The following is a 25,924-nucleotide window of genomic DNA, read 5'->3' on the forward strand; positions in this document are numbered from 1 at the left end:
GGGCGGGGGGGGGCACCTAGCGTGATGGGGAGCGGCCAGCCAGCACAGGCCTCACCTGGAGGTGCCTGCAGAGCAGAGGGAGTGAAGACCTCCATTTGTAATTACTCAGTGCCCCCTCAGCCCCACAGACCTGTTCCATGCTTGCTCTTTTTAGGATGATATAAAAAGTTGTGCTGACAACAGACACACTTTCATTAAACCTTAGATTGGGGCGCCTGGGTGGCTCGGTCGGTGAAGCATCTTCCTGCGGCTCAGGTCATGATCCCGGGGTCCTAGGATCGAGTCCCGCATCAGGCTCCTTGCTCAGCGGGGAGCCTGCTTCTCCCTCTGCTGCTCTCCCTGCCTGTGCTCTCTCTCTCTCTCTCCCTCTCTCTCTCTCTCTCTCTCCCTCCCTCTCTCCCTCTCTCCCTCCCTCTCCCTCTCTCTTCCTCCCTCTCTCCCTCTCTCCCTCTCTCCCTTTCTCCCTCCCTCTCTTAAACAAAAAGAAAAAGTGGGGGGAGGGATTCACTCGAGGAAGTATTTATTGAGGACCCCTATATAGCAGGTTCTGAGACTTAAGCAAATAGGTCCCTTAGTTGGACATTCAATTAGATCTCTTAGTCAATTGAGCAGAAGAATAAAGATTATATATACTAAAGAAACAATATCCAAGACATTAACTCAAGGGGCTAAACTCAGAAGGACAGAAAGACTCATAGATTATCCATGTGGTTTAGGGGCAGTGAGCCTTGCAAGGGGTGATATTCTAAAAGCCAGCAACTTTCATTTTTATTAATAATCCTTCCTCCTACAGGTGGCATCTTTTAGCCTTTAGTCTAATTTTCCTTCTGGACACTGGACTTGCTAGCTGAGCGTAAGTTTCCAAAGCAAATTAACTTTTGGTGATCCAACCTAACCTTTCTCTTGAGTAGTCGATACAAATGGAGGTGNCCCCTTAGACTAACTCTGGGGTAATTGCAGTTCATAATGGCTCTTAAAATGGTGATGAGTTCTATTTTAATCAGTGAAGTGAACCCTTATCAAGAGGATAAAACATCTGTGACTTCTTTCGTGGCTTAGTTTGGTGTTGTAAACTATATAGGATATGCAGTGACATTTAAAATAGTCACCATTTAATTTGAGCAGCCTTGGTCAACCAGACACTGAGAGATTCGGTGGACACTTGCTAGGTTATCTATTCACGTGGGTGCCGTCAGCGTGGACCCCGCATCCCAGAAGCAGACGTGGCTGCAAGAGCCTGTCTGTAGTGGCTTCCCTGTCCCAGCACAGTGAGAATATGTGACGTCAGGGTAGGTCTGACAACAAACAAATATTTTGTATTCGTATGACTTAATTTGTAAAAAGTTATCCACTCATCAGGCCTGTGAGATAATTAATACTTCATTAGAAAAACTGAGTGTGCTTTTTAAGAATATGGTGAGCTTACCGAGTATTTCAAACAGTACTCTCTTGGCTTCTCTAACTTTGCTTTGCTTTTAAGGAAAGCAAAGTACTTTTCAGAGTGCCCCGGAAGCACATGACCTTGCAGTATTTTCCTGGTGGACTGTGGCTTTGACATGTCAAGGGGCAGTTCTGAGTTGTACACACAGTCCTGGGCAGATGTCTGGGGTGTGCGTGAGCATGCACACTCGTGATGCGGCTCCCCCCTCACGTTCCTGTGATCAGCGGGGCTCCCTGGGGGGCTGGTGGGCACAGCACCTGTTGGCTGCCAGGCAGTGCTGAGGTACAGAGTGTCTGCTTCCCCACGTGCATGACTCCTTCCATTCTCTGTCTGTGACCCACAGCTTGACTACATCGACCCCCGAGCCGTGCAGCTTGGCTCCCTCCTGGTCCGCGGCCTCACCACTCTGGTCTTGGTCAACAGCGCGTGCGGCTTCCCCTGGAGGATGAGTGACTTCATGCCCTGGAACATATTTGACGGGAAGCTCTTTCATCAGAAGTACCTGCAGGCGGAGAAGGGGTATTCCGTGGAGGCCCTCGTGGAACAAAATGTGAGTTCACGGTGTTATCACGTTCAGAAACGAGGTTTGAGGTCAGGTGCTTAGATACATCCTAAAGCTCAGAGTCCTGGGCCAGATACCAGTTCTGTCTGTCCCAGTGGTCACTTTCCTGGAAAAAGTAAACATTCTTCCCAGAAACGTCCCAGCGGAGGAGACACATGTTCCCAGGCTTTGAAATTTTACAGTTTACGCTGACTGTTGAATACGTGGTTGAAATTACTGCTCTTCTGAAAGAGGGTTGCATTATTCCAGAATGGCAGAAACACGAGTTGGGAGGCCTAAGGCTTCAGCGTTAGCATCTCTCATAGCTTCTCCCAAAATACTGCCATAGGGCTTGAGTCCCCAAACTCCTGCTGGGGGATGGCCGGGAGTGCCCCACACAGTCCAACAGAGCCCCCTGTAGCTTGCTCTCCCTTACGCTTCTTGAATCAAGAAGGAGTGTTTCCCCAGAGGTGCCTTTGCAGACATCAGACTGATTCAATAGGAATAATGACTGTGTGTTTATGAAGATATTCCCTGAAGGCTGCTGGTTTAGTTGGGGATGTTGGCTCTGCATTGCCCAGCTTCATGTGTATGAGTGCTCTGTGATTCCTGGGAGGGTTCCAAGGAAGGCCCCCGCCAAGCATGTTACAGTAGCTGCAGGCATGCACGAGAGCCTGTGGTCCACGGAGCAGTCACCGTCCGTGAGGATAAAGCATGCTGAGCTTCGCATCAAATAGAAAACACTTGGAGAGACGCTGCCATCCCTGTGCCTCACCCAAACAAAAACCCAGGTTGTCCTTTGGGATTTAGAAGCAGCCAGTATTGTGTGCAGGCAGCAGCAGGGTAACGAGGGAGTCACCGTGTGTGGAGTATGAAGGATCAGAGCAGAGCAGACGGCAGCCACCGCCTGCAAACCCCCAGTTGTGGTCCTGTGTCTGATGTTACGGCCACGCACAGGGTGACCTCAGGTTCGGGGAGATGGGGCCGTGTGTCAGCAGTAAATGAAGTGGCCCGGGGGGCCCCTCGCCCCGCTGCTGCTTCTCCTGAGGTGTCACCACTCGAGAGACTGAGGACCCAGATGACCAGCCCAGGTTTGTTCGGAAGGACTGTGTGGTCGTGGCCCAGATGTCACCACAGAACTCAGAGACCTTTTGGAAGTGACTCTTTAACCTACAGAAGACCAGAAAGGATGTGGCTCTGGTGTTACCTCCCTAGGGACTCGGAAGGATGTCAGTTTTCTGAGAACCTCTTGTTAAGTTTCAGTGTTGAAGGAAATGCTCACACAGTATCCTTGGACACCGTGGTCACTGTTGTGTCTCCTGAGTGCATGCACAGGCCTGACACTGCTCACGCTGTCTGCTGTGTTTGCAGAGGTCCCGGCTGACCAAGTTCCACGCACTGAAGTCAGTCGTGTGCAAGGCGTGCGTGAAGGAGAACAGACGCATCGTCAGCAAGCAGCACTGGCGCTCACACCAGCCAGGTGGGCATCGCGGGCCCCATCTCTGCCAGGGCGGGCCTTATGGTGCAGGGTGCAGGCAGCCGGCCGGCGAGATTGGGAGAAAACACAAACGTAACACGCTGGGTGCTACCTAGCAGTTCCAGTTCTGGCCCCTTGAGAAAGGTGTCTCCCAGAGGGCGCACCTGCTCGTCCTGCGACAAAGAGCTCCCCTATGGGCTCATACCTCCTCTCCAGAGCTCCCTGCAGCCAGACGCTGCCAGTGTGGCGCTGGTTTGAGTGACCGGAGCTCCCTTTCTTCTCATAATAACACTTAGCTTATAAAGGAAACAAGTAAAAGGAAATATAAATAACCTTTATTCTGTCAAGAGAACAAATGTCGACGGGTAACGCATTTTTGAAGTTTTTCCTGTGCTTTTATCTCATCGTGATAGTCTGCTGTGCGGTCGTGCGCTCTGCTTGTCCAGACTCCCCTGTGACAGCGGTGCCCCTGTGCTTAGCACTCCAGCTCTGAAGTGGCTTCCATTTCTTTTCATTTTACGTACGTTATTTCCTTAAAATAGAGCACCATAGTTTACGAATTATAGGTCAACATGCAGTCAAATTAAGGTAAATGTTGCCAACTTGTTTTCTAAAAACCTTCATCTGTTTACGGCTTCATCAATGATGAGGAGCTTCCGTTTCACGGCGCCCATGGCCGCGTTTACCAGTGTGTTGTTCTAACTAATGTGATAGATGAGAAACAGTTTATCTTGTTGACCGGATGATTCTTTGTTAGTGAAGTTGGCTGTCTTATGGATGAGCTTCTGAGGAATTAATCATTTCACATCCTCCTTGGGTTAGGGTCTGTGCCAGCACTCTAGCAGCTCCGTCTCCTTCTTTGGCGGCTTAGAGAGCTCTCCTCGATTCCTACCCCCCAGACTGTCTTCAGGGGCTCTGCTGGGCATTGGCCGCGCAGGTCTCTTTCGGAGAGGCTTTATGTCGTGAGGTCACCGTCAGGTGCTGTGTGTGGGGCCTCCCCCAAGGAGAGTCGGGGGGTAGGAGAGGGGCCTTCTCCCCGTTTCCCAGGAGTCACAGACTCCCACCTTGTCCTGCCCTTCTGTCTGCCCTTTGACTTTCTCCTGCCAATTGAGAATAGGCAGGATTTGAGACCCCAAAGCCAGGGCTTATTTGCAAAATAGATGTGCAGCATTCTGCCTCTGTTGCCTGTCCACAAAATGGTTGGCAGCCTGTCCTGCATGCTCAGTGCCATGGGTTCCTGAGCGGTGGCTGGAGGCTGGAAGCTGCAGGTGGCAGAATGTAGGCTGCTTTCAGCTGGCAGGAGCTGGCAGACTTTCTCATGTTAAATTCTATTCGAGACAAGTGGTAGAAGGTGTCAGCTTAGGAATTTCGGAGAGGGAACTTCAGGGTGGTTAAGTGTGTGGAGAATTGGGAGGAGGGCACGCCTTGATCTGGCTCTCAGAGTCCCGGGACTCCTACTCACCCAGAACCCGAGCGCTGGTGGTCTGCGGAGTTGGGCCTGTGCCCCCGGAGGCAGGGTCAGTCAGAACTGACTACCGAGGGCCCTGCTCTGGCCCAGTGTCTGCCAGGCTGTTCGTCTGTAACCTGCACGGGGTCTCCTGGGGAATGTGTTTAAATTCAGACATCCACCCCCCCATCCCAGCTGTGGCCCCTCAGTCTACATTTTTCGTGGACTTTCCCTATGATTTAAGGAAACCGGAAGTTTGAGAACTGCAGACCTGGTGCTGCCTTGCTACCCTCTTAGACATAATGTGTCATTTGGGGTTAGGCATGTGGTAGCCTCCTAACGTGCTGATCACATGTCCCCACAGGCAGGTGGGGGAGGCAGGGATCTGGCTCCCACAGGACGAGCTCCGGGTACAGCCGGGCAGGCCAAGGACAGCACTGGAGGGACCAGGGACCAGGTAAGAGGCTGGCGGCCGCGGGCTGCTCACGATGGTATTGTCTTGGCATCGTGCTTCTGGTGAAGGGCTGACCACGGATAAACACACTGACATTTTAATTCTATTGCTGTGTGAAGTGGAGACAGAGAATGTCCAAGCTCCGTGCTGGTCTGTCTCCGCTCCATGCCACTTTGTTTTCTGTCAGTTCATTCATTTGTTCAAGACCCTGTTTTTATAATTTACTCCAAGAAAGGCTCTTATACAGGTTTCATGCATGTGCACCCCTCTCACGAAGAAAGAGCATTTTGATATTTTCTATGATTTGGGTTGTGTATATAAGACCCTTTTGGGTGATCAAGGAAATAAAATGAATGCTTTACTTTTTGGGTGTATAGTACAGGTGTCCAGTTTTCATGCATAAAGCTGAATTTAATACATAGTAATTTACATTTTAAATACAGAGAAAACCTCGTCAGTATTTAAATTCAAAATTCCTTGCAGTTTTCAAAGCCCAACTGTAGAGATTTTTATATTACCTAAGATTTACAATTTTATCCTTGCAAATATAAACAAACCTAAAATTTAGTTTTTTTTGCAAGCTCTAAAATGTGTAGAGGTTTTGCAGATTACTCACATTATTACCCTGAAGCACAGCGAGTCTTAGTCATTAACCAGAGTTGTGTGTCTCAGTCTGCCTGTGTTGGTGGCCACTGCATCTCATCACTTGGGATGTTGCTGAGGGGGAGTCTGAGGCTGTCTGCCTCTGGGTTCCTTCTGTTCTGGCAGAAAACGGGTTCCACTGTGTAGCTCAGTGAGGAATGAAGCTTATGATGACTGTTTTTGAAATGCCCCTCCCTGGCTCTGTAAGATTTACAGTCACTGTGGGTGTCCCTTTCACCTGCTGTAACGTGTCAAGTCCACCTTGCCAGTTCTGCCACCCACTGTCACCTGAAGCTCCTAGACGGTTGACCCAGTGAACGTAGCAGCATCCCACCCTCTGCCCATCTTGTCCAGGATGGGCACATGGAGACTGTACCCAGACCATCTGAATGTTGATGCCAGCACAGCATAAATGAGATTAGGGCAAATCCCTTCTCCATTATTTCAACCATTTTTGAGATTGCTTTTAATGTAGAAGGAATTGCAGTTTATTGAACTAAACTGGAAACAGGGAACCCAGAGGACACGAGGGTTTGTCAGCTTAGCTAGCATCAGACTGTGACAGCCACTGCTATGGCCCTGTGTTCACACGGTGAGTGGGTGTCTGAGAGGGCGGCCCTTGGGGTGCCTTCGCCTTCCATCCGCTTGGGGCCTGCAGGCACGGGCAGGAGTGCTCGTGTGGCCCTGCTGCATAGGCTGTCCACCGCTGCTTAGGGCTGCATGGGAAGAGTGCAGAATTTTGGCTCCTATCTCCTTACGAATGACAGGCCTTCCTCCAGCAGCCAGGAGGGCCTGGACAAATGCACGTACAGTGAACGTCTCCCCGCCCCCCCACACCCCGCGGTCTTCACTGAGGGGTCCAACAAAATCCTGCTGAAAGGTGGCATTATAGCAGAGGCCTGGTGAGAGGGAGCAGCCGCCAGACGCCTGACGGAGGGGCGTGCACAGAAGGCAGGGCCCCAGGCTGCCGTGTGTGGCTGGAAGGGGCAGTGGGAGGGAGGCTTACGGGAGGTGAAGTTGGCAGGCAGCAGAGGAGCAGACCTTCCAGGGCCTTGCAGCATTGGTCAGAGCCCTGGAGTTCGCTCCAGACGAGGTGCTCCATGTGTCCATTCTGGGCAGGTGTCCCCGTAGTCACCAGCCCACCCCACAGAGCTCAGAGCCTGCACACCCTTCAATACAGAGCTCCTGTTTTGTAATACTAACAGGGTTTGAATTTAGGTACGAATACTGTGTTTGAAATATAAGTGTGTGATGGGCTGGGAGCAGAGTGGGGTCCCAGCCCTGTCTGTCTGGATAGCCCATCCCAAGTACGTTTAAGTAGCAGGACCCTGGGTACCTGTCAGCCTTGAAACTGCGGTGTCAGATACCTACAGCCCTGGCCCCTCCAGGTGAGGGTTAGAATGCACCCACCTAGCTCGGGAAAGCAGGGTGAGGGAAGGCACACTGCACATCTTTCAGGCAGCCTGGCATGATGGGACATGCATGGTCCTCCCTGTGTTTCCTCTGAGCAGTTGACAAAGCTTCCCCAGCAGCCCCTCTTCCTGCTGTCAGTGTTCCCCCATGGATGGCCTGGTGTGATGGGAAATGGTGACATTCCTCTTAATCCTCTTTGGCCTGGGCTTATCTTCTTTTCTTCCTGCTGGGTCTCAGGAAGTCAGGAAAGCTGAGACAATACAAAGTCAGAGTGAGGAGGGTTGCAGGTTAAGCCTGGGAATGGGTGGGAGAGACACCATGAGTCTCCAGGGAGGTGGGCACATTCAGCTGTGGCCTGTGGCTGTGATGTGTGCCTGTGGTGGGGCACGCAGCCAACACGTATGCATGCACACTTCCCCTTAGATGCTCCTTAAACTGTGCTCCCTGCTGTGTCATCAACATCCAGCCTAGGCAGCCTTTGGTGTTTGCCAGCTCTGAGTCCTGTGGCTCCAGGCAAGTTGGGTGGAGTAGCCCTACTGGGTCCTTGAATTCGAGCCTCTCAGAGCAGTAAGTGTTGGAGGGTGTCTTCCTGAATCTCCTCTTTCCCAGAGGAAGCCTGCTGCTGTGGGTTCTCACAGGCAGGACCCCCCGGCCACCAGTGACCTGACCTGAGCAGGTGTCAGAGCCTCTAGGTGTCCCCCCACACACGTGATCACCCTGAATTTCAGGGAACATTGGGAACACTTAGGGTGTTTGTCAGACCAGGTCCGAGGCCTCAGGAAGCATGTCTTCCCTCTTCTGTTCTGGTTATTGCAGAAGCAAGGGGACCCTAACAGACGCAGCAGGCAGAGCCTCAAGCTGCTTCCCAGAGGCTTGGTTTGCAGGGAATCCCTCCTCCAGGCACGACCGTGGTGCTCACACGGTAGACAGGGACGGTGGTGCAGGAGGGCTCGGGCTGAAACACGTGCCTCGCAAGAGCTCAGGTCAAAGCAGAATCGCAGTGGTGACGCTGAGTCAGGGTCAGATTCAGAATTAGGGGATGGGGCGCAGGCTTCGGGGGCACAGTCACTGGTGTCCTAAGGGTGGGTGTGGTGACAGATGGCAGTTACTCCATGGTGGGCACAGCAGAACGCACAAACTTGCTGAACCACTGTGTCGACCACGTGAAACTCGTAACATCATGTCGACTGCACTCAAAAAATTAAAAAAAAAAAAAAAAGAATTTGGGCGTGGGGGTGTAAGAAATTAAAAGTCTTCCACAAGACAGTAGTTAAGCAAGGACAGTATGTCTCATTTGTGTTTTGTCTCACATGGAGAAATGTTCACAAGCATTTTATTGGTGGTGCCAATATGTTTTCCAATTTCAGATATTTCTGTGTAAGATACATGTTCACACACACACATAAAATCTTATTAGAACTGGAACATTGTTTAAAGTCAGGTAATCCACTTTTTCAGTTTTACCACTGTGATAGGATCTTTCCTGGGCCCACGCACTTTTTGCTGTCTTATGTCTACATTTGATCTCCTATTTTAGTATTTTTTAGAGATATTTAAGTAGTCTAAGTAGAAAGTTGTCAACACTTCCTGGACAGAGTTAACAGACAAAATTCTTCGTTTAAGTAAAACTAAAAATGCCTCAGAATGAGTGTATTGAATTGCTGGGAGGAGGAGGAGGGGAAGAGAGTTGGGGGGGGAAGGAGTACAGCAGTGGTGGCCGCCACCCCTGGGCGCCCTGCCAGGCCGGAAAGCCAGAGGCACTAGAGCTGAGGGCCTAGTGGGGGCACCAGCCTCCCTGTGAAGCATTTGCTTCCTGGCCTATGAACTGCCAAGCAGACCCTGGGCCAGCAGAGGTGACAACCCCCCTGCGTCCCTGCCTCCCTACAGTGGGGGACTTCAAAGCAGCTAAAGTGAGAACATTTTAACCTCTTCCTTGCTGTTGGTGAGAAATGACGTGTTAAATTCCACAGTCAGTAGCAAATCACATTTGCCTGTGATTTCTTCAGATTTTCACTTGGCGGTGGTAATTCTGTAGGAGGCCTGGGCTGTTGTAAAACTGTCTCTGATCATCTGTGATAACAAGGTGAGGCCTGGAAACCTCATTCTGGCCTTGCTGTGACCCTCTCCCACCACCCAGCCCTTTGCCAGAGCCCCTGCCAGCCTCCCACTTGTGGGAGCCGCTGGGCTGAGCGACAAAGGCCTCGGGAGAGGCGTGGGCACCATCAGTCAAGCAGAAGCATGGAAAGCTTTGTAGGAAGTGTTGTTTTCTGAATGTGAAAACAACCACCTTTTTTACTGGCAGGCTGGCTCTCTTCTGGTTCTCCCCCAACACTCCCTGTGTAGCGGAAGGCGAGAAGTGGCCAGCTGCACGGGACGGGGACGGAGGGCTCTGCACTCAGCTGTAGAAAGAGCCACATGGCTTTCTCCGTCCTTGGCCAAGTGTCCTCCGTGAACCATCTGCACATGTAGACCCATTTCCCAGTGTCACTGGCAGCAGAGGCTGTCTGGATACCTGCAGGTGGTTGGAACTGGCGTTTGGAGGACCAGTTGGGACACTGCTTCCTTCCACCAGCAGAGCCACCTCTTAATTAATTGCTTCCTACTCTAATGGAATAATTGTGCAACAAACTTTTAATGACAGTGGCCACAAAAGAAAATAAAGTGCTGTCTTCCAAATACAATTCAGCATGTTGTTTTTATACATACTTAGAAATGTGCAGTTTTTTCCTGTTTGAATTTTAGAGAAGGTAACTTAGTTTTGGTTTTCATACCTATTTGGCACAGGAAATAGACAATACGAGCCTGACCATTGGAGAAGATACCCATCCTCTTCTGGGTAAGTGCACCAGTTATATACTCAGGATAAATCCGTTTTATCAAAGATGGAAGTGAAGCATCTGTCTTTATAACATAAATCTTTCATATCAGTTGCTAAACTTCAAAAGAATTCAGATGTTGAATCCTGACATGGGGCTAATAAGTTAACTTGGTTTGCAGATAAGTTTGCTTCCCATCAAAAAAGTGTGGAGAGAAAAAGATGTGGAGTCCAGCCTTAAAGCCCTGGGACACCTTCTTGAGAGTGAAGCTCTCAGAACAGCATTGCAGTTGTCCTTGGGGAGAGAATGGCCTCTGGGGTCTAGACCTAGCTTTTCATGAAAAGGAAAAACATCCTTCTTGGCGACTTCTTCCTCGTATCATATAAAAAAGTGTTCTCTTGACTTATTTTCGGAGGTTGTGCCTGATTCGGTGACCCCGAACAGTTGTTAACATCTTCACCATCATTTCTTTGTCTGTGTCCATAGGGTGTGGTTGATTTTTTTTTTTTTTTAATGAATTGGAATCTTACTATGTCCTTTTTTTTTTTTTTAACTTAACACTAGATTGTAAAGGTTGTAAGGATTGGAGACATGATGCCCTATGGCTGGATAATATTCCAAGAATTGTTTCTAGTTATATATACAGAAAAAGAGCTAACAGCCTTCTTCTCAACTGCTGGCAGGAGAGCCAGCTCTACGTGGAGGGCCTGACCCTGCCTGGGAATCATAATGGTGTGTTGCCCCTGGGTCTGTTCCTGCCAAATCCTCTTTTCCATTTCACTTTTGCCAGGCTCCAGCTCAGAGTTCCTGACAACAGTGCGTGAGAGGCAGGCCTGGGTCCCAGCCGACAGACACCAGGCATCAGACGAGAGGCAGGCGTTCAGTGTCAGGAAGCTTAATTTATGATGTTACTAATGAGTGCTTCACTTGTCGCTGTATCTGAGCATTGAACAGCTCTTGTTTTTAAAAATGTTCTAGATACATCCAAGTTTCCTGAGAGAATTTGCAGATAATTTAAGAATTGTAAATAATTGTAATTTCAAGGCCAAAATTGTACTGAGCTCAACCTTTGGGGTATTGATAATGGAAAGAAATCTAGATTTAGAGGTTAGAAGACACACCCTGCATTGGTGGCCTGTTCTGCACCACACGCCGTGGCTCTGGATGTTCCCAGCACTCTCAGATAATGCTCACACGTGTTCCCCAGAAGACACGCCCAGTCATTGCTGTCTATAAAAACAAAATAAGCCCTAAGCATATTCACAGTCCAATTTGTATATTGCACTTGATGAATTACCCTGGCAGCTCAAGTATGCAGAGCTCCTGGCTTTGGCCTTAAAATCCCATCAAGTATTTACCAAAACAGGGTTATTGTCTCCAGGTGTTTTAATACTTGTAGGTTTTATGTTTGAAACATCCTCACTACTTCCTGCAAGGCCTTCTGAAAGACATTTGCATATCTAGTTAACTTTCCATGCAAGTCTTTTGTAGGACCTACAGCCTGATTCCCCAGCTTTAGAAATAGATTTGGTTCATTCCACTTATTGTGTTTCCTGTCTATTAACATTCTGTTCTTTTCATTTCTGCTCATTTGAGACCACTGTTGCTTCTAGAAGTTTCATTTCTTGGCTGCTTATTTTTATAACTTTGAAATAAATTTCTCATCCCTTAGACTAAAAGAGTAGACCTCCGTGAAAATTGTTTTCCCCCTTTATACAACCCGAACTCCTATTTGTCAGTAAGATATTTGTGGTCATTAGCAAGCTTAAGTAGATCATTGAGTTCGTACAGTCTCTCTTACGTTTGAAAAGCCAATGCGGTAAGTTTCTGCGGTCTTGTGTAAGTTAGTTACCTCTCCAGCCTAGTCTTCTGATGAAATGTCCATGTATCAATTTAAAAATGAAAATAAAGCAATATATTTATCACTCATAATTAAATATTTCACATTTCTTTGATTATATTGGGATCTTTGGGAAGAAAATGGATGTTGAATTTTGCGAAATGCTATTTCTGCATCAACTGAGATGATCATAGGATTTTTTTATCCTTCATTCTGTTAATGTGTTGTCATGTTGACTGATCTGCGTATGTTGAACCATCCTTGCCTTTAAGGGATAAATACCACTGATTATGGTGTATGATGTTTTAATGTTCTGTTGAACTTGGTTTGCTAGTATTCTATCGAGGATTTTTGCATCATTGTTCATCAGGGCTATTGGCCTGTAGTTTTCTTAAGTCCTTGTCTGGTTTTGATATCAGGGATTGCCGGCCTTATAAAATGAGTTTGGAAGTGTCCCTTCTCCTTCCGTTTTTTGGAAGACTTTGAGAAGGATTGGCATTAATTCTTCTTTAAATGTTTGGTAGACTATCACCAGCGAAGCCATCTGGTCTTGAACTTACATTTGCTGGGAGGTTTTTAAATACCAATTCAGTCTCCTTTCTCATTGATTGGTCTGGTCAGATTATCTGTCTCGTCATGATTTGGTCTTGGTAGGTTGTATGTCTCTAGGAATTTATCCATTTCTTCTAGGTTGTCCCGTTGTTTGCATGTAAGTATCTATAGTAGTCACTTCTATAGTATCAGTTTTCATTTCTTCTCTTTCTTTGTAAGTTGATTTGAGCCATCTGTCTTTTTCTCTTGGGCAGTCTAGCTAAAAGTTTGTCAATTTTGTTTATCTTTTAAAAAAAAACCAAATTAGTTTCATTTATCTTTTTTTTATTGTCTGTCTTGTCTCATTTATTATTTCTTTGATCTTTGTTATTTCCTTTCCTCTGCTGTCTTTGGGCTTAGTTATGTTCTTTTTCTAGTTCCTTGAGCTATAAAGTTAGGTTGTTTATTTGAGATATTTCTTTCTTCTAATGTAGGCATTTATTGCTATAAACACCCCTCTTAGAACTGCTTTGGTTGCATCCCATTATTTTTGCATCCCATTCATTTTTGTATATTGCATTCTGTTTTTGTTTGTATCAAGGTACCTTTTGATTTCTTCCTTGACCTATTGGTTGTTCACAAATGTGTTAATTTCTACAGATTTGTGAATTTTCCACTTTTCTTCTTACGGGTTTCGAGTTTCACACCATTGGGATCAGAAACTATAATTGGTATAATTTCAATCTTGTTAAGTTAGGGAGCTGAGGAACAGAGAGAGAGGGAGAGAATCTTAAGCAGGCTCCACACCCAGCATAGAGCCCAGCGAGGAGCTTGATCTCACAACCCTGAGATCATAACCTGAGCTGAAATCAAGAGTTGGGTACTTAACCAATGGAACCACCCAGGCGCCCCTCAATCTTTTTAAATTTTTAAGCCTTTTTTAAATAGCCTAATCTGTGGTCTATCCTGAGGAGTATTCTTGTATGCTTGAGAAGATTGTGTATTTTTCTGTTATTATAGATGGCTTTCAGGTCCATCTGGTTTAAAGTGCAGTTCAAGTCCAGTGTGTCCTTATTGCTTTGCTGTTTGGATGATATGCCTATTGTTGAAAGTGGGGTATTAGATTCCCTTGCTATTATTATATTGCTGTCTACTTCTCCTCTCAGTTGTGTTAATATTTTCTTTATATGTTTACAAACTGTATCATCCTTTCATGATAAAAGCTAAAAGGAGCGTACTTCAACTTAACAAAGGCCACATATGACCAGCCCATAGCTAGCATCATATACAATGGTGAAATGTTGAGTGCTCTTTCTCTAAGATCAGGAACAAGAGCAAGATTCCCACTCTCACTACCTCTGTGCAGCATAGTACTGGAAATTCTAGCCAGGGCAATTAGGCAAGAAAAAGAAATACAAGGCATCCAATTGAAAAGGAGGAAGTAAGATCTGTTTGATGACATGATCTCATATATAGAAAATCCTAAAGACTCCATCAAAAAACTTTTAGGACTATTAAATGAATTCAGTAAAGTTGCAGGATATAAGCTCAATATAAAAAAAAATCAGTTGCATTTCTATACACTAACAACAAAACTATCCAAAAAAGTAATTAAGAAAATAATTCTAATTATAGTAGCATTAAAAAGAATGAAATACTTAAAAATACATTTAACCAAAGAGGTGAAAGATCTGTATAATGAAAACTATGAAATACTCATGAAAGAAATTGAAGACACAAATAAATGGAAAGATAGTTTGTGTTCATTTATTGGAAGGATATGGCTAAAATATCCATACTACTCAAAGCAATCCATAGGCTCAATACAATCCCTATCAAAATTTTAATAGCATTTTTTACAGAAATGGGACAAACAATCCTAAAATCTGTATAGAACCACAAAATACCCCCCCAAACCCAAAGAAATCTTGAGAAAGAACAACAGTACTAACGGTGTCACATTTCTTGATTTCAAACTGTATTGCAAAGCTAAAGTAATCAAAATAATGTGGTACTTGCACAAAAACAGACTCATAGATCAATGGAACAGAATAGAGAGCCCAGAAATAAAACCTCATATGTATAGTCAACTAATCTTCAACAGGGGCTCCAGGAGTACACAGTGCAGAAAGGAATAGTCTCTTCAGTAAACGGTGTTAGAAACACTGAATATCCATCCACATGCATAAGAATGAAATTGGACCTTCACTTACATGGGAATGGGTTAAAGACCTAAAATTGTAAAACTCCCAGAAGAAAATATAGGGAATAACCTCCTTGACATTGGTCTTGTAAATGATTTTTTTGGACATGACACCAAAAGCATAGGCAACAAAAGCAAAAATATACATCAGACTAAAAAGCTTCTGCACAGCAAAGGAAACAGTGAACAAAATGAAAAGGCAACCTATAGAATGGGAGAAAATATTTTCAAACCATATATTTGATAAGAGGTTAATATCTAAAATATAAAAGGAACTATTATAACTCAATAGTAAAAAAAAAAAAAAAATCCCAAATACCCCAATTGAAAAAGGAGCAAAGGAACTTGAATAGACATTTCTCCAATGAAGACTTACAGATGGCCAACAGGTACATGAAAAGGTGGTCAATATCACTAATCATCAGGGAAATGCAAATGAAAACCACAGTGAGATACCACCTCAGACCTGTTAGAATGACCATCATCAAAAAGACAGGAGACAAGAAGCATTGGTGAGGATATGGACAAAAAGGAACTGTTATGCACCACTGATGGATTGTAAATTGGTATAGCTACTGTGGAAAACAGTATGGCAGTTCCTCAAAAATTAAAAATGGAACTACCATATGGTCCAGCAGCCCTACTCTGGGTATATATACCTAAAGAAAAGGAAATCAGTATCTTGAAGAAATATGTGCACTCCAGTGTTCATTGCAGCATTATTCATAGTAGCCAATATGGAAACAATTTAAGTGTCATCAACAGATGAACAGATAAATCGTGGTACATATACACAAATAATATCCAGCCATTAAAAAGAAGGAAATTCTGCCATTTGTGACAGTATGGATGATCTTAGAGGACTCTTTGCTAAGTGAAACAAGCCAGACACAGAAAGACAAATATTTAATGATATCACTTATATGTGGAATCTGAAAAAGTCAAACTTAGAGAAACAGAATGGTACCTGTCAAGGGGCTGCAGGGTTGAGAGAATGGGGAGATGTTGGTCAGAGTGTACAAATGTTCAGTTATAAGGTGAATAAATTCTAGATATCTAATGTACAGCATGATAACTATGCTAAAAATAATGTATACTTGGAATTTGGTGAGGGAGTGGGTCTTAAGTGTCCTCACTACACACACACAAATGGTATTTCTGTGAAGTGAGAGAAATGTTAGATTTATCGTGGTAATCATTACACAAGGTATAGTTCTATCAAAACACCATGCCTTACACCTTAAATATATACAGGTTTTTATTTGTCAGTCATACCTCAATAAAGCTGGTAAAAACAACAACAACAACAAAGAAAGAGGGCGCCTGCGTGGCTCAGTCAGTTAAGCGTCTGCCTTTAGCTCAGGTCATGATCCCAGCGTCCTGGGACTGAGCCCCACATCAGGCTCCCTGCTCAGTGGGGAGTCTGCTTCTCCCTCTTCATCTGCCCCTCCCCCGGAAGGAAGGGAAGGAGGAAGGGAGGAAGAGAAGAAAGGATGGAAGGGAGGGAGGGAAGAAAGGAAGGAAGAGTGGGAGGGAAGAAAAGAAGGAGGAAGGGAAGGAAGAGAGGAGCCTGGAATTGAGATGTGTATAAAACAGATGCATAAACTGGTCATTTCCTGCATTTCTGTCTTGTTAAGAAAGATGTTTTTTATAATCAAGGAAAAAATTCTTTGAGAGGGACCCAAAGACACAGAAAACATTTCTTTATTCAACATTCTCTTGGCCAGAAGTCCTGATTGACTCCATATATGGTGTATAGGATTGGAACTGCCTGCTTGTGCAGACTGAGAGCTGTGGAGTTGCTGGGTGTTGTCATATTACCTTGTAACATGGGGTCACCATCTCCCCTGCTCCTCTCACTGGTCAGTTCCCACTGTGCACGAGAGTGCCTACCACTCCACTTCTCGTATGCAGATTTTCGGTCCTTTTAATTTTTACCATCTGTAGTCAAGAAAGAGCAACACTTAGTTTCCGTTTCTCTGGGTATTAGTAAAGCTTATTTTTTTCATACACTATTAGCTACTTGTATTTCTCTTTGTGAACTACTTATTCGTTCCTTGGCTAAATTTTTCTTGAGTGATTTTTTTATATTGATTTGGCTTCTTTTATATTATGGGTAATTAAATCTTTGATGTTCATATATATGGCAGATATTTTTACCATTTCCTTCTTCCTGGCTTCCTCATTTTAGAAATCATTATTCACATAGAAACCTAGGTGTCATCCTTGATGTCTCCATTTCACCAAGTCCTGGCACGCAGTCTGTATGGAACCAAAAAGATCAAATCATATCTGGAATTCACACTCTTCTTAATATGTCCACTGCTGCCACCATAGTCTGTGACTTCTGAAGCTCCATATATATGGACAGTGAAGCCCCCTCTGCCTTCTCTGGTTGTCCCTTTACCTTGCTCTGGCAAACCTGGCAGTCCCTTAATGTAGCTGTTGCTCCTGTACCTTTGTGTTCCTCATTCCTGCTTCCAGACTCTTGTAGTAGTAAGTAAAACTACCTAATGAACTACCCCAAGCCTTACAGCTTGTCTCTGCTCTGTCGTGTCTGGGCCCCAGCTGGGAGACATGAAGTCACACGAAGTCCTCTTCGCTCACGTCTCTGGCTTATGCTACCTCATGACCAGGAGCCTCAGTTTCTCTCCACGTGAGCCTCTCCATTAGCCCATAGGGACTATTTTGGGCTTCTTCCCAGCATGGTAGCTGGATACCCAAGAGCTAAAGACCCAGGCAGAGAGACCATGTCACCTTTTGTAACCTAGCCTCACAAGTCACTCAATGGCTCTGCTGCCCTATTCTGTTCATCAAGGCAGCCAAAAAAGCCTGTCCAAATTCAAGTGAACACGAAGTATACTTTCCTCTTGACAGGGGAAGAGGGTGCTCTGCAAGAGCATAGGAGACTAAATGTATTGCCATGGCCATTTTTAGAAAGTACGAAAGCTACAAACTTTAAATCTCCTCTGTCATCCGACCCCACCACCTACCCTGTCATTGTCCTTCAGATTCTTCCAGATTTGGGCTCCTGGCTCCCTGGTGCTCTTCCCACCATGAGTCTCGTGATAATTTTTGATAACAGGCACAAAAGCCTGTAGATAGTCCTTCCCTGATAACAATTCCTTGACCTGCTGTCCCAGCAGTGTGGTCTTCCACCTTGACCTTATCATTCCCAGTAGCTCAACCACTCCATAACTTCAGTTTCAAACACACTCCAGCCACACAGCTCACTGTGCACAGATCCAGGTGATCCTTCAGTCTGATCAGAACCCCCCACTCCACTGGTCCAACTGCCCTTCATTGGGCCTCACACCCGTTCTTACTTGTCCTCCCTTAACTGTTCATCTTGTATGGTCAGTGATCAAAGTGACTTCCTTGTATATACTCTAACTGCTTTGCTTTTCTCATTTTACTATGTTTATGTGGTAAAACCACAAACCGAGGTTAAATGCAATTCTCTGCATTTGGGATGCGGCTAGAGAAAGACCCACAGTCATGTTTACTAGTCCCAGCTTAAATTCATGCTCCCTGACCTCAGCGAATTCTTGGTCCTGCCCCGTGGTCATCCTCCACTGTTTGCTGCTGTCCAGGTGCTGCATACCTCCTCTATCCCTAGCCTTCCAGCACTTCCTCCTTATCCATAGTCACATGTGTTCTCCTCCAAGCATCTCTGCACCATCTAGATTCATAACCAAATACCATGAGACGTGGACAAATCCATAAAAATAGAAGTAATATCTGTTTTTTCACCTACTCATATGGACAGACTGACTTTGTTCTTAGCCTGGGCCAGACACAGCTGTACTCAGTTCCCCATCATCCGCTCAGTGTCACTGCTGCAGGACAGATTCCCACTTACTGTTGAGCGTCAGCTGCATTCTCCCACCTCACAGAACCCTCTCTAGAAATCATGTCATGTCTTTGCTTTCCTTTATAGAAAAATAATTTTGAGTCCAGAAACCTATAGTCAGCCAAATTAGCATTCTAGCATAAGAGGAAAAATGAACACATTTTTAGGAATCAGAAAATGTTGACTCACAGATCCTTTACAAAAGAAAATGGGTATGCTCTAGCGAAATGAGCATTTCACCTAACATGAATATGTGGGCTATAAGAAATAGTGTTGAACAAAGAAATTAATAAAATGTCATTATTGCTAAATAGATATTAACTGTAAGAAAATAAATATGTGAAAACAATTGACTAAAATCTCAGATCATCACAAGGAAAATGATGAGTGTTTCTGGGGAATAAAATAAAAAGAAAAGTAGCTAATCCCTAATTAGCTACAAAATGAAGATAAAAGTAAGAAGAAAGAAGATACGGTACAAGAAGAAGGAGAAGGAAGAAGACCATGGCAGAAATCTGGTTTTTCATTTCTATTCCTTCACTAGCTTTGTTTTTTGAAAGGTCAGAACTTATCTATATACATATTTTATAAAAATGAGAATAATACCAACTTACTTTACAGAACGTGGGAAGAGTATAATAGTGTAGGTGAATACAGTAGTACATAAAACATACATGAAAACATGAAAATAACTAAATATGTAGTTGATTACCTATAAACACGAAAAAAGCTGAATATGTATAAATGACCTTCATCTACACCAAATTACCTCACCTGTGATGGAAACAAGAGGGAAATAAATGTTCATACAAAATCAAAAAAAAAAAAAAAAGAACGCCTATCATATCCTTTATGCACCTAGTATCATAAATCAAAATGGTAAGCAAAATGCAAGGAGAAATAGACCCAATGATAGGGGGTATTAATTAACACACATCTGTCAGAAATGAGCAGATCAGATACCACAAATAGTGACATACATTTGAACAGGTCCTTTAACAAGCTTATTCTGATGGAAATATACAGAATAGTATATGCCCTTTTGTTTATGTCATTTTCCACAAATGGACAGTTCAAAAATCTATCCATATGTTAGGCTGCAAAGTAAATCTCAACTAATTTAGTGAAAAGTAGAAATCACACATGTGATATTTTCTGTGTACAAGAAAATAACTAGAAATCAACAACAAAAATAAAAAGCAAAATTCTTTCCACTTGGACATTAATCTACTCTTCTTAATATTTATTGAGGAAATCAAAATCACTTTCAGAAGGCATAATAACAGTACTACATTCAAAAATTAACGGGAGGGCAGTCACATCAGGGAGGGTAGGGCATAAGAAACACCAGGAATCTGTCTCTCCACCTAGACAACAATTGTACTGCCAGAAACTGTCTAAAGGAGCTAGTTTCGAACAGTGTGGAGCCTGAAGACTTGCAGCTTCCAGGGGATAGCTTGGCTGGTAAGTTGTGGTTAATTCGCATCATTTTTGTCTGCCCACCCTACAGCCCCATGACAGACAGCCATGCACACATTCCTGGGGCACCTTGTTGGAGCTGGAGTGAATAATGAGGACCTTGTCCAGATATCAGGCTCTTGTGTAGTGGTTGCTGTTTTTGATTACTGAGATGCAGGCATAGAGGCTGGCCACCATTGTTTCAGCCTCCACTGGCTGAACTAGTTTTTGTAGCATTGAATGGGGCAGCGTGTGTGAGTGGGCACCCTCCCCAACTTCTTACTTCAGGACACTCAAAAACAACTACACATGCAAGAGAATTTAAAAAGCCACCATACGTGGCCAGGGAAAGATGGAGGCTCAGAACAGATGTGAGAAAACCGTAGACTTTCCCCTCAGGCTGATCTCCAGCAGACACACAACAAACAGCAAACACTAGGAGATGGGGAGAATCTGATTTCCAGAGGTAGAATAGTATGATTTGGTTTTTATGATGTCCAGTTTGCAACAACAAAAAATCACAAGGCATACAAAGAAATATGTAAGCATGACCTACTCAGGGACAAAATAAGTGGACAGAAACTGTCCCTGAAGAAGCCCAGATGTCATATTTAATAGACATGACTTAAAAATCCTCAAAGAGCTAAAAGAAGACATGGACAAAGGAAAACAAGGAACAAACTGAGAATATCAAGAGATATAAAGAAATAAAGATTACAAGAAGAACCAAGAAGGTATCTGGAGCTGAAAAGTATAATGACTGAAAGGAAATACTCTCCACAGGGGTTCAAACGCAGGTTTGAGCAGGCAGAGAAAGAATCTGTGAACTTGAAAATGGGGCAGTTGAAGCTATTAAATAAAGCCTGAGAAACAAAAAGAGTGATGAGTGAAGAAAAGTGAAGAGTTTCAGGGACTTGTGTGGTACCAGCAAGTAAACCAACATATGCATTGTGGGAGTCCCAGAGTGAGAAGAAAGAAGTAAAAAGAATATTTGAAGGAATAATGGCTGAAAACTTGACAAATTTGATGAAAGACAACCTACAAATCTAGGAAGCTCAAAAAACTAATTAAATAAACTCAACACACACTAAAACACATCATAATCAAACTATTAAGAGCCAGAGACAAAGAATCTTGAAAGCAGCAAGAGAGAAGTGACTCATCAGACACAAGAGATCCTCAGTAAGCTTATCACCAGTGTCTCATCCAAAATCTCAGAGGCCAGAAGGCAATGAGTTGATATACTCAAAGTGCTGAAAAAAGAAAAAGAAAACTGTCCACCAAAAATTCAATATCTGGCCAAACTGTCCCTCAAAAATGAGGGAGACAGTTTGCAGATCACTCAGAGTTGGTGCTACAGGCCTGTACCTTGCTCCTGTGACTTCCCTGTTATCTGCCCAACTCACCCCCACGATGCTGGTGGACTTCAGCAAGTGGTCCGGGCCTTTGAGCCTGCAGGAAATGGACAAGTGGTCACAGCATCTGTGGCAGGTTAGATACACTGGGGCAGAGGTCAGCAAACTGGCAAAGTGCTGATGCCCACCCAGGTTAAGAACTGGCCCACCACTATTGCATGGGATGGCCTTGATCCAGGTAAACACTACACCTTGATCATGACAGATCCAGATGCTCCCAGCAGGAAGGACCCCAAATACAGGGAATGGCACCATTTCCTGATGGTCAACACGAAGGGCCGTGACATCAGCAAAGGCACTATCCTCTCTAATTACGTAGGCTCTGCGCCTCCCAAGGGCACAGGCCTTCTTCACTACATCTGGTTGGTTTATGAGCAGAATGGGCCACTGAGGTTTGACGAGTCCATTTTCAGCAACTGATCTGGAGACCACCATGGCAAATTCAAAGTGGGGTGTTTCCACAAAAAGTACGAGCTCAGGTCCTTGATGGCTGGCATGTGTTATCAGGCTGAGTGGGATGCCTGTGTGCTCAGACTCTGAGCAGCTGTCTGGAGAGGAGGGGAATGCTAGGAGACAGAGACAGCCCCAGAGGCCTCGAGCAGTGCTCTTAAGTTCACCGATATATGTAGTCACAGGCAAGGCCTGAGCAATGAGATAGTGGCTTGGGGTGATTTTTCCTTATGCCTGTCTTTTATAATCCTAGAAAGTCACAACCCAGTTTATGTTTTGATCTCATTTGAACTCCATCTGGGGGGATATTTTGGTACTAGGATGTGGTCATCAAATTGTTAACATAACAATAGCAACCCAGACTTTAAACAGGAAAAAATTCAGGTAAAAAGGCCAGGTCTACAGTAATAGAGCAGAGCACCAAAGAATCTTTAAGGATGGTTAAAAAAAAAAAAAAAAAGATTCATTGCCTCTGCCTTTGTGAACCTGAGTCCAGAATTGTGCATGATGGCACTTCTGCACCATGTTTTCATGGCTGTGTCTCACCATAGAGAGAGGCCGGCATGTCCACTACCCCCCAGTGTGGTACTTGGGGGGCAGGGTCAGTGTCCTGCTCTGGCTCCTTTAAAGAGCAGTACTGGGGGGTGCCTGGGTGGCTCAGTCGTTAAGCGTCTGCCTTCGGCTCAGGGCGTGATCCTGGAGTTCTGGGATCAAGCCCCACATCAGTCCTCCACTGGGAGCCTGCTTCTTCCTGTCCCACTCCCCCTGCCTGTGTTCCCTCTCTCGCTGGCTCTCTCTCTAATAAATAAATAAATAAATACATAAAATCTTCAAAAAAAAATTAAAAAAAAGAGCAGTACTGGAAAATGCAATAGGGAGTCACTTTGTGGTTAAGGCATGGCTATCTAGATGAGCTGCAGGGCTGGGTGAGAGGTTGTCAGAAATCCCTAAGTCTGTGCCTGCTAAACAGTTCAGTCTTCATCTGTGTAAGAAAAGTCAGTCTGGAGTTGTGGAATGTTGTGTTTATTTTGCTGTTTGCTTATAGTTGAATAAAAATAAAACGTGGATGAAAAAAAATGAGGGGGAAATAAGGACATTCCCTGATAAATGTAGGCAAAGGTGAAGGAGGTCATCACCACAAGACCGGCCATGCAAGAAGTGCTGAAGGGAGACCTTCAGGATGAAGTGAAAGGACAGTGGACTGAGCTCCAAAGCCTTGTGAAGACAAAACAAGACAAATGCATGGGCAATTACAAAGCCAGTACTGCAGTTTTGGTGTATTACCACACCTTTTATTTTCTATATGATTTGAAAGACAAACACATAAAAATTCAATTGGGCATACAGAGTATAAAAATGCACATTGTGACTTAAGTCACAGGGCAACGTGGAGCTGTATCAGAGCACTTTTTTAAAAATTTTTTATTTAAATTCAATTTAATTAACATACAGTGTATTATTAGTTTCAGAGGTAGAGTTTAGTGATTCATCAGTTGCATACAACACTCAGTGCTCATTACATCAAGTGCCCTCCTTAACGCCCATTACCCCGTTACCCCATCCTCCCACCTGCCATCCCTCCAGCAGCCCTCAGTGTGTTCCAGTAGTTTAGAGTCTCTTATGGTTTGCCTTCCTCCCTGATTTCATTTTATGTTTTCCTGCCTTCCCCTATGTTCATCTGTTTTGTTTCTTAAATTCTACATCAGTGAAATCATATGATAATTGTCTTTCTCTGATTGACTTATTTTGCTTAGCATAATACCCTCTAGTTTTATCCACATCCTTGCAAATGGCAAGATTCCATTCTTTTTGATGGCTGAGTAATATTCCATTTTATGTATACACCACCTTTTCTTCATCCGTTCATCAGTTGATGGACATCTTGGCTCCATATTTTGGCTGTTGTGGACATTGCTGCTGTAAACATTGGGGTGCATGTGCCCCCTCGAGTCCCTATGTTTGTATCCTTTAGATAAATACCTAGTAGTGCAATTGCTGGGTCATAGGGTAGCTCTATTTTTAACCTTTTGAGGAACCTCAGAGTTTTTGTATGCTATTGAAGTTAAGTTATTGGTTAAACTCAACCTAAACTTAACAACTTTAAGGTGTTAGATGTAATCCCCACAGTAAACACAAAGATAATAGCTATAGAATATATACACAGAGAAGGAAATGAAAAGAGAATTAATATGTGTCTCTGCAAAACAAACAAATAAAGTCCCCCCAAAAACCCAGTTAAACACAGAAGGCGGCAGTACTGGAGGAAATGAAGGACAGAAAGCTCTAGAGCACATAGCACAGCACAGTAGCAGAAGTCCTTACTTATCAGTAATTGCTTCAAATTTAAATTTATTAAATTCTCCAGTCAAAAGAGATCGGCAGAACAGATTTTTTAAAAAGCTGACATGTGCTGTCTATGAGAGATTCACTTTAGATCCACAGACACAAGTAGGTTGAACATGAAAGGAGATAAGCAATATGCCTGATAAAGAGTTCAAAGTAATGGTCATAGAGTTGCTCACTGGACTGCAGAGAAGAGTGGATGAACTCAGTGAGAACTTCAAAAAAGAGAAAATATAAAAAAGAACATACCAGAGCTGAAGAATACTATAACTGAAGTGAAAAACATACTGGTGGGAATTAGCTGTAGATTGGAAGATGCAGGAGAACAGATCAGCAATCTGGAAGACAAGGTGATGGAAAACACCCAAGTTGAACAGAAAGAAAAAGGACTTTTTAAAAAATGAGGATAGGTTAAGCAATCTCTTGGACAACATCAAGCAAATAAACATTTACATTTTAGGGGTCCCAGAAGGAAAAGAGAGTGAGAAAGGGGCAGAAAAATTATTTGAAGAAATCATTGAAAACTTCCCTGGGGAAGGAAAGAGACATCCAGGTTCAGGAATCACAGAGTTCCAAACGGGATGTGCCCAAGGAGGCCCACACTACACACATAATAAGTAAAATGTCAAAGGTTACAGATAAGATGAAGAGAGCTTTTAAAAGCAGCAAGAGAAGCAGCTAGGTGCACACTAGGGAAACCCCTAAGACTGTCAGCTGGTTTTTCAGAGAAACTTTGCCAGAAGGGAGTAGCGTGATCTATTCAAAGTGCTGAAAGGAAAAAAAACTGCACCCAAAAATACTGTATCCAACAGGCTGCCATTCAGAATAGAAGAAGAGATAGAATTTCCCAAATAAGAGTTAAAGGAGTCCATCACCACTAAACTAGCCTTACAAGACATATTAAAGGGACTTAAGTGGAAAAGAAACAGCCATAATTAGAAGTGAGAAAATTATGAAAGGAAAGGGACTCACAAAGAGATGAAAATATGACAACATACACATAAAGCATGGGGGAGGAGTAAAAATGAAGTTCTTCCAGAATGTGCTTGAATTTCAGTGACTATCGATGTAATTATAGACTGCCGTATACTGAGGATGCTATATGTGAACTTTGTGGTAACTGCAAACCAAAAATTTATAATATATACACAAAAAATAAAGATAAAAACAAGAATAACAGTAAAGAAAGTTATCAATCACAAGGGAAGAGAGCAAGAGAATAAGGACCAGAGAACACCTACAAAAACAACCTGAAAACAATTAACATATGGCAATGAGTACATACACATGTACACATAATTATATAAATGTAAATGGTCTAAATACTGCTATTGAAAGACACAAAGTGATGGAATGAATAAAATGGATGAAAATGAGACCCATCTCTATGCTGCCTGTAAGAGGCTCACTTATGATCTAAAGACACATGCAGACTGAAGGGATGGATAAAGATATTCGATGAGAATGGAAGTGAAAAAAAAAAAAGGTGGGGTAGCAATACTTGGAAAAACTTTAAAACAAAGACTATAACATTCTCAATCTCATAAAAGCCATCTATGAAAAGCCTACTGCAAGCATTATTCTCAATGGGGAAAAGCTG

At 44.0% G+C, this 25,924-nt stretch overlaps 1 protein-coding gene and 1 pseudogene across 12 annotated transcripts in view; both read left to right on the forward strand.

The window, feature by feature from the left end:
* The window catches only part of FAM120B (family with sequence similarity 120B), a 95,020-nt gene that overhangs the window by 60,888 nt on the left and 8,208 nt on the right, over nt 1-25,924 (forward strand). For 2 of the 12 annotated variants that reach the window (XM_034669509.1, XM_034669508.1), the window contains exons 6-10: nt 1,785-1,991; nt 3,354-3,462; nt 5,271-5,363; nt 10,200-10,251; nt 11,022-12,882. In XM_034669509.1, coding sequence (XP_034525400.1) covers nt 1,785-1,991; nt 3,354-3,462; nt 5,271-5,363; nt 10,200-10,251; nt 11,022-11,055 — 495 coding nt within the window. In that variant the 3' untranslated portion in view covers nt 11,056-12,882. The other 10 variants (XM_034669499.1, XM_034669502.1, XM_034669510.1 and 7 more) reach the window with 10 other exon arrangements.
* On the forward strand, nt 16,282-22,441 carry LOC105240181 (annotated as a pseudogene).

The sequence above is a fragment of the Ailuropoda melanoleuca genome, chromosome 10, assembly GCF_002007445.2.
Source record: "Ailuropoda melanoleuca isolate Jingjing chromosome 10, ASM200744v2, whole genome shotgun sequence".
Lineage (NCBI taxonomy): Eukaryota > Metazoa > Chordata > Mammalia > Carnivora > Ursidae > Ailuropoda > Ailuropoda melanoleuca.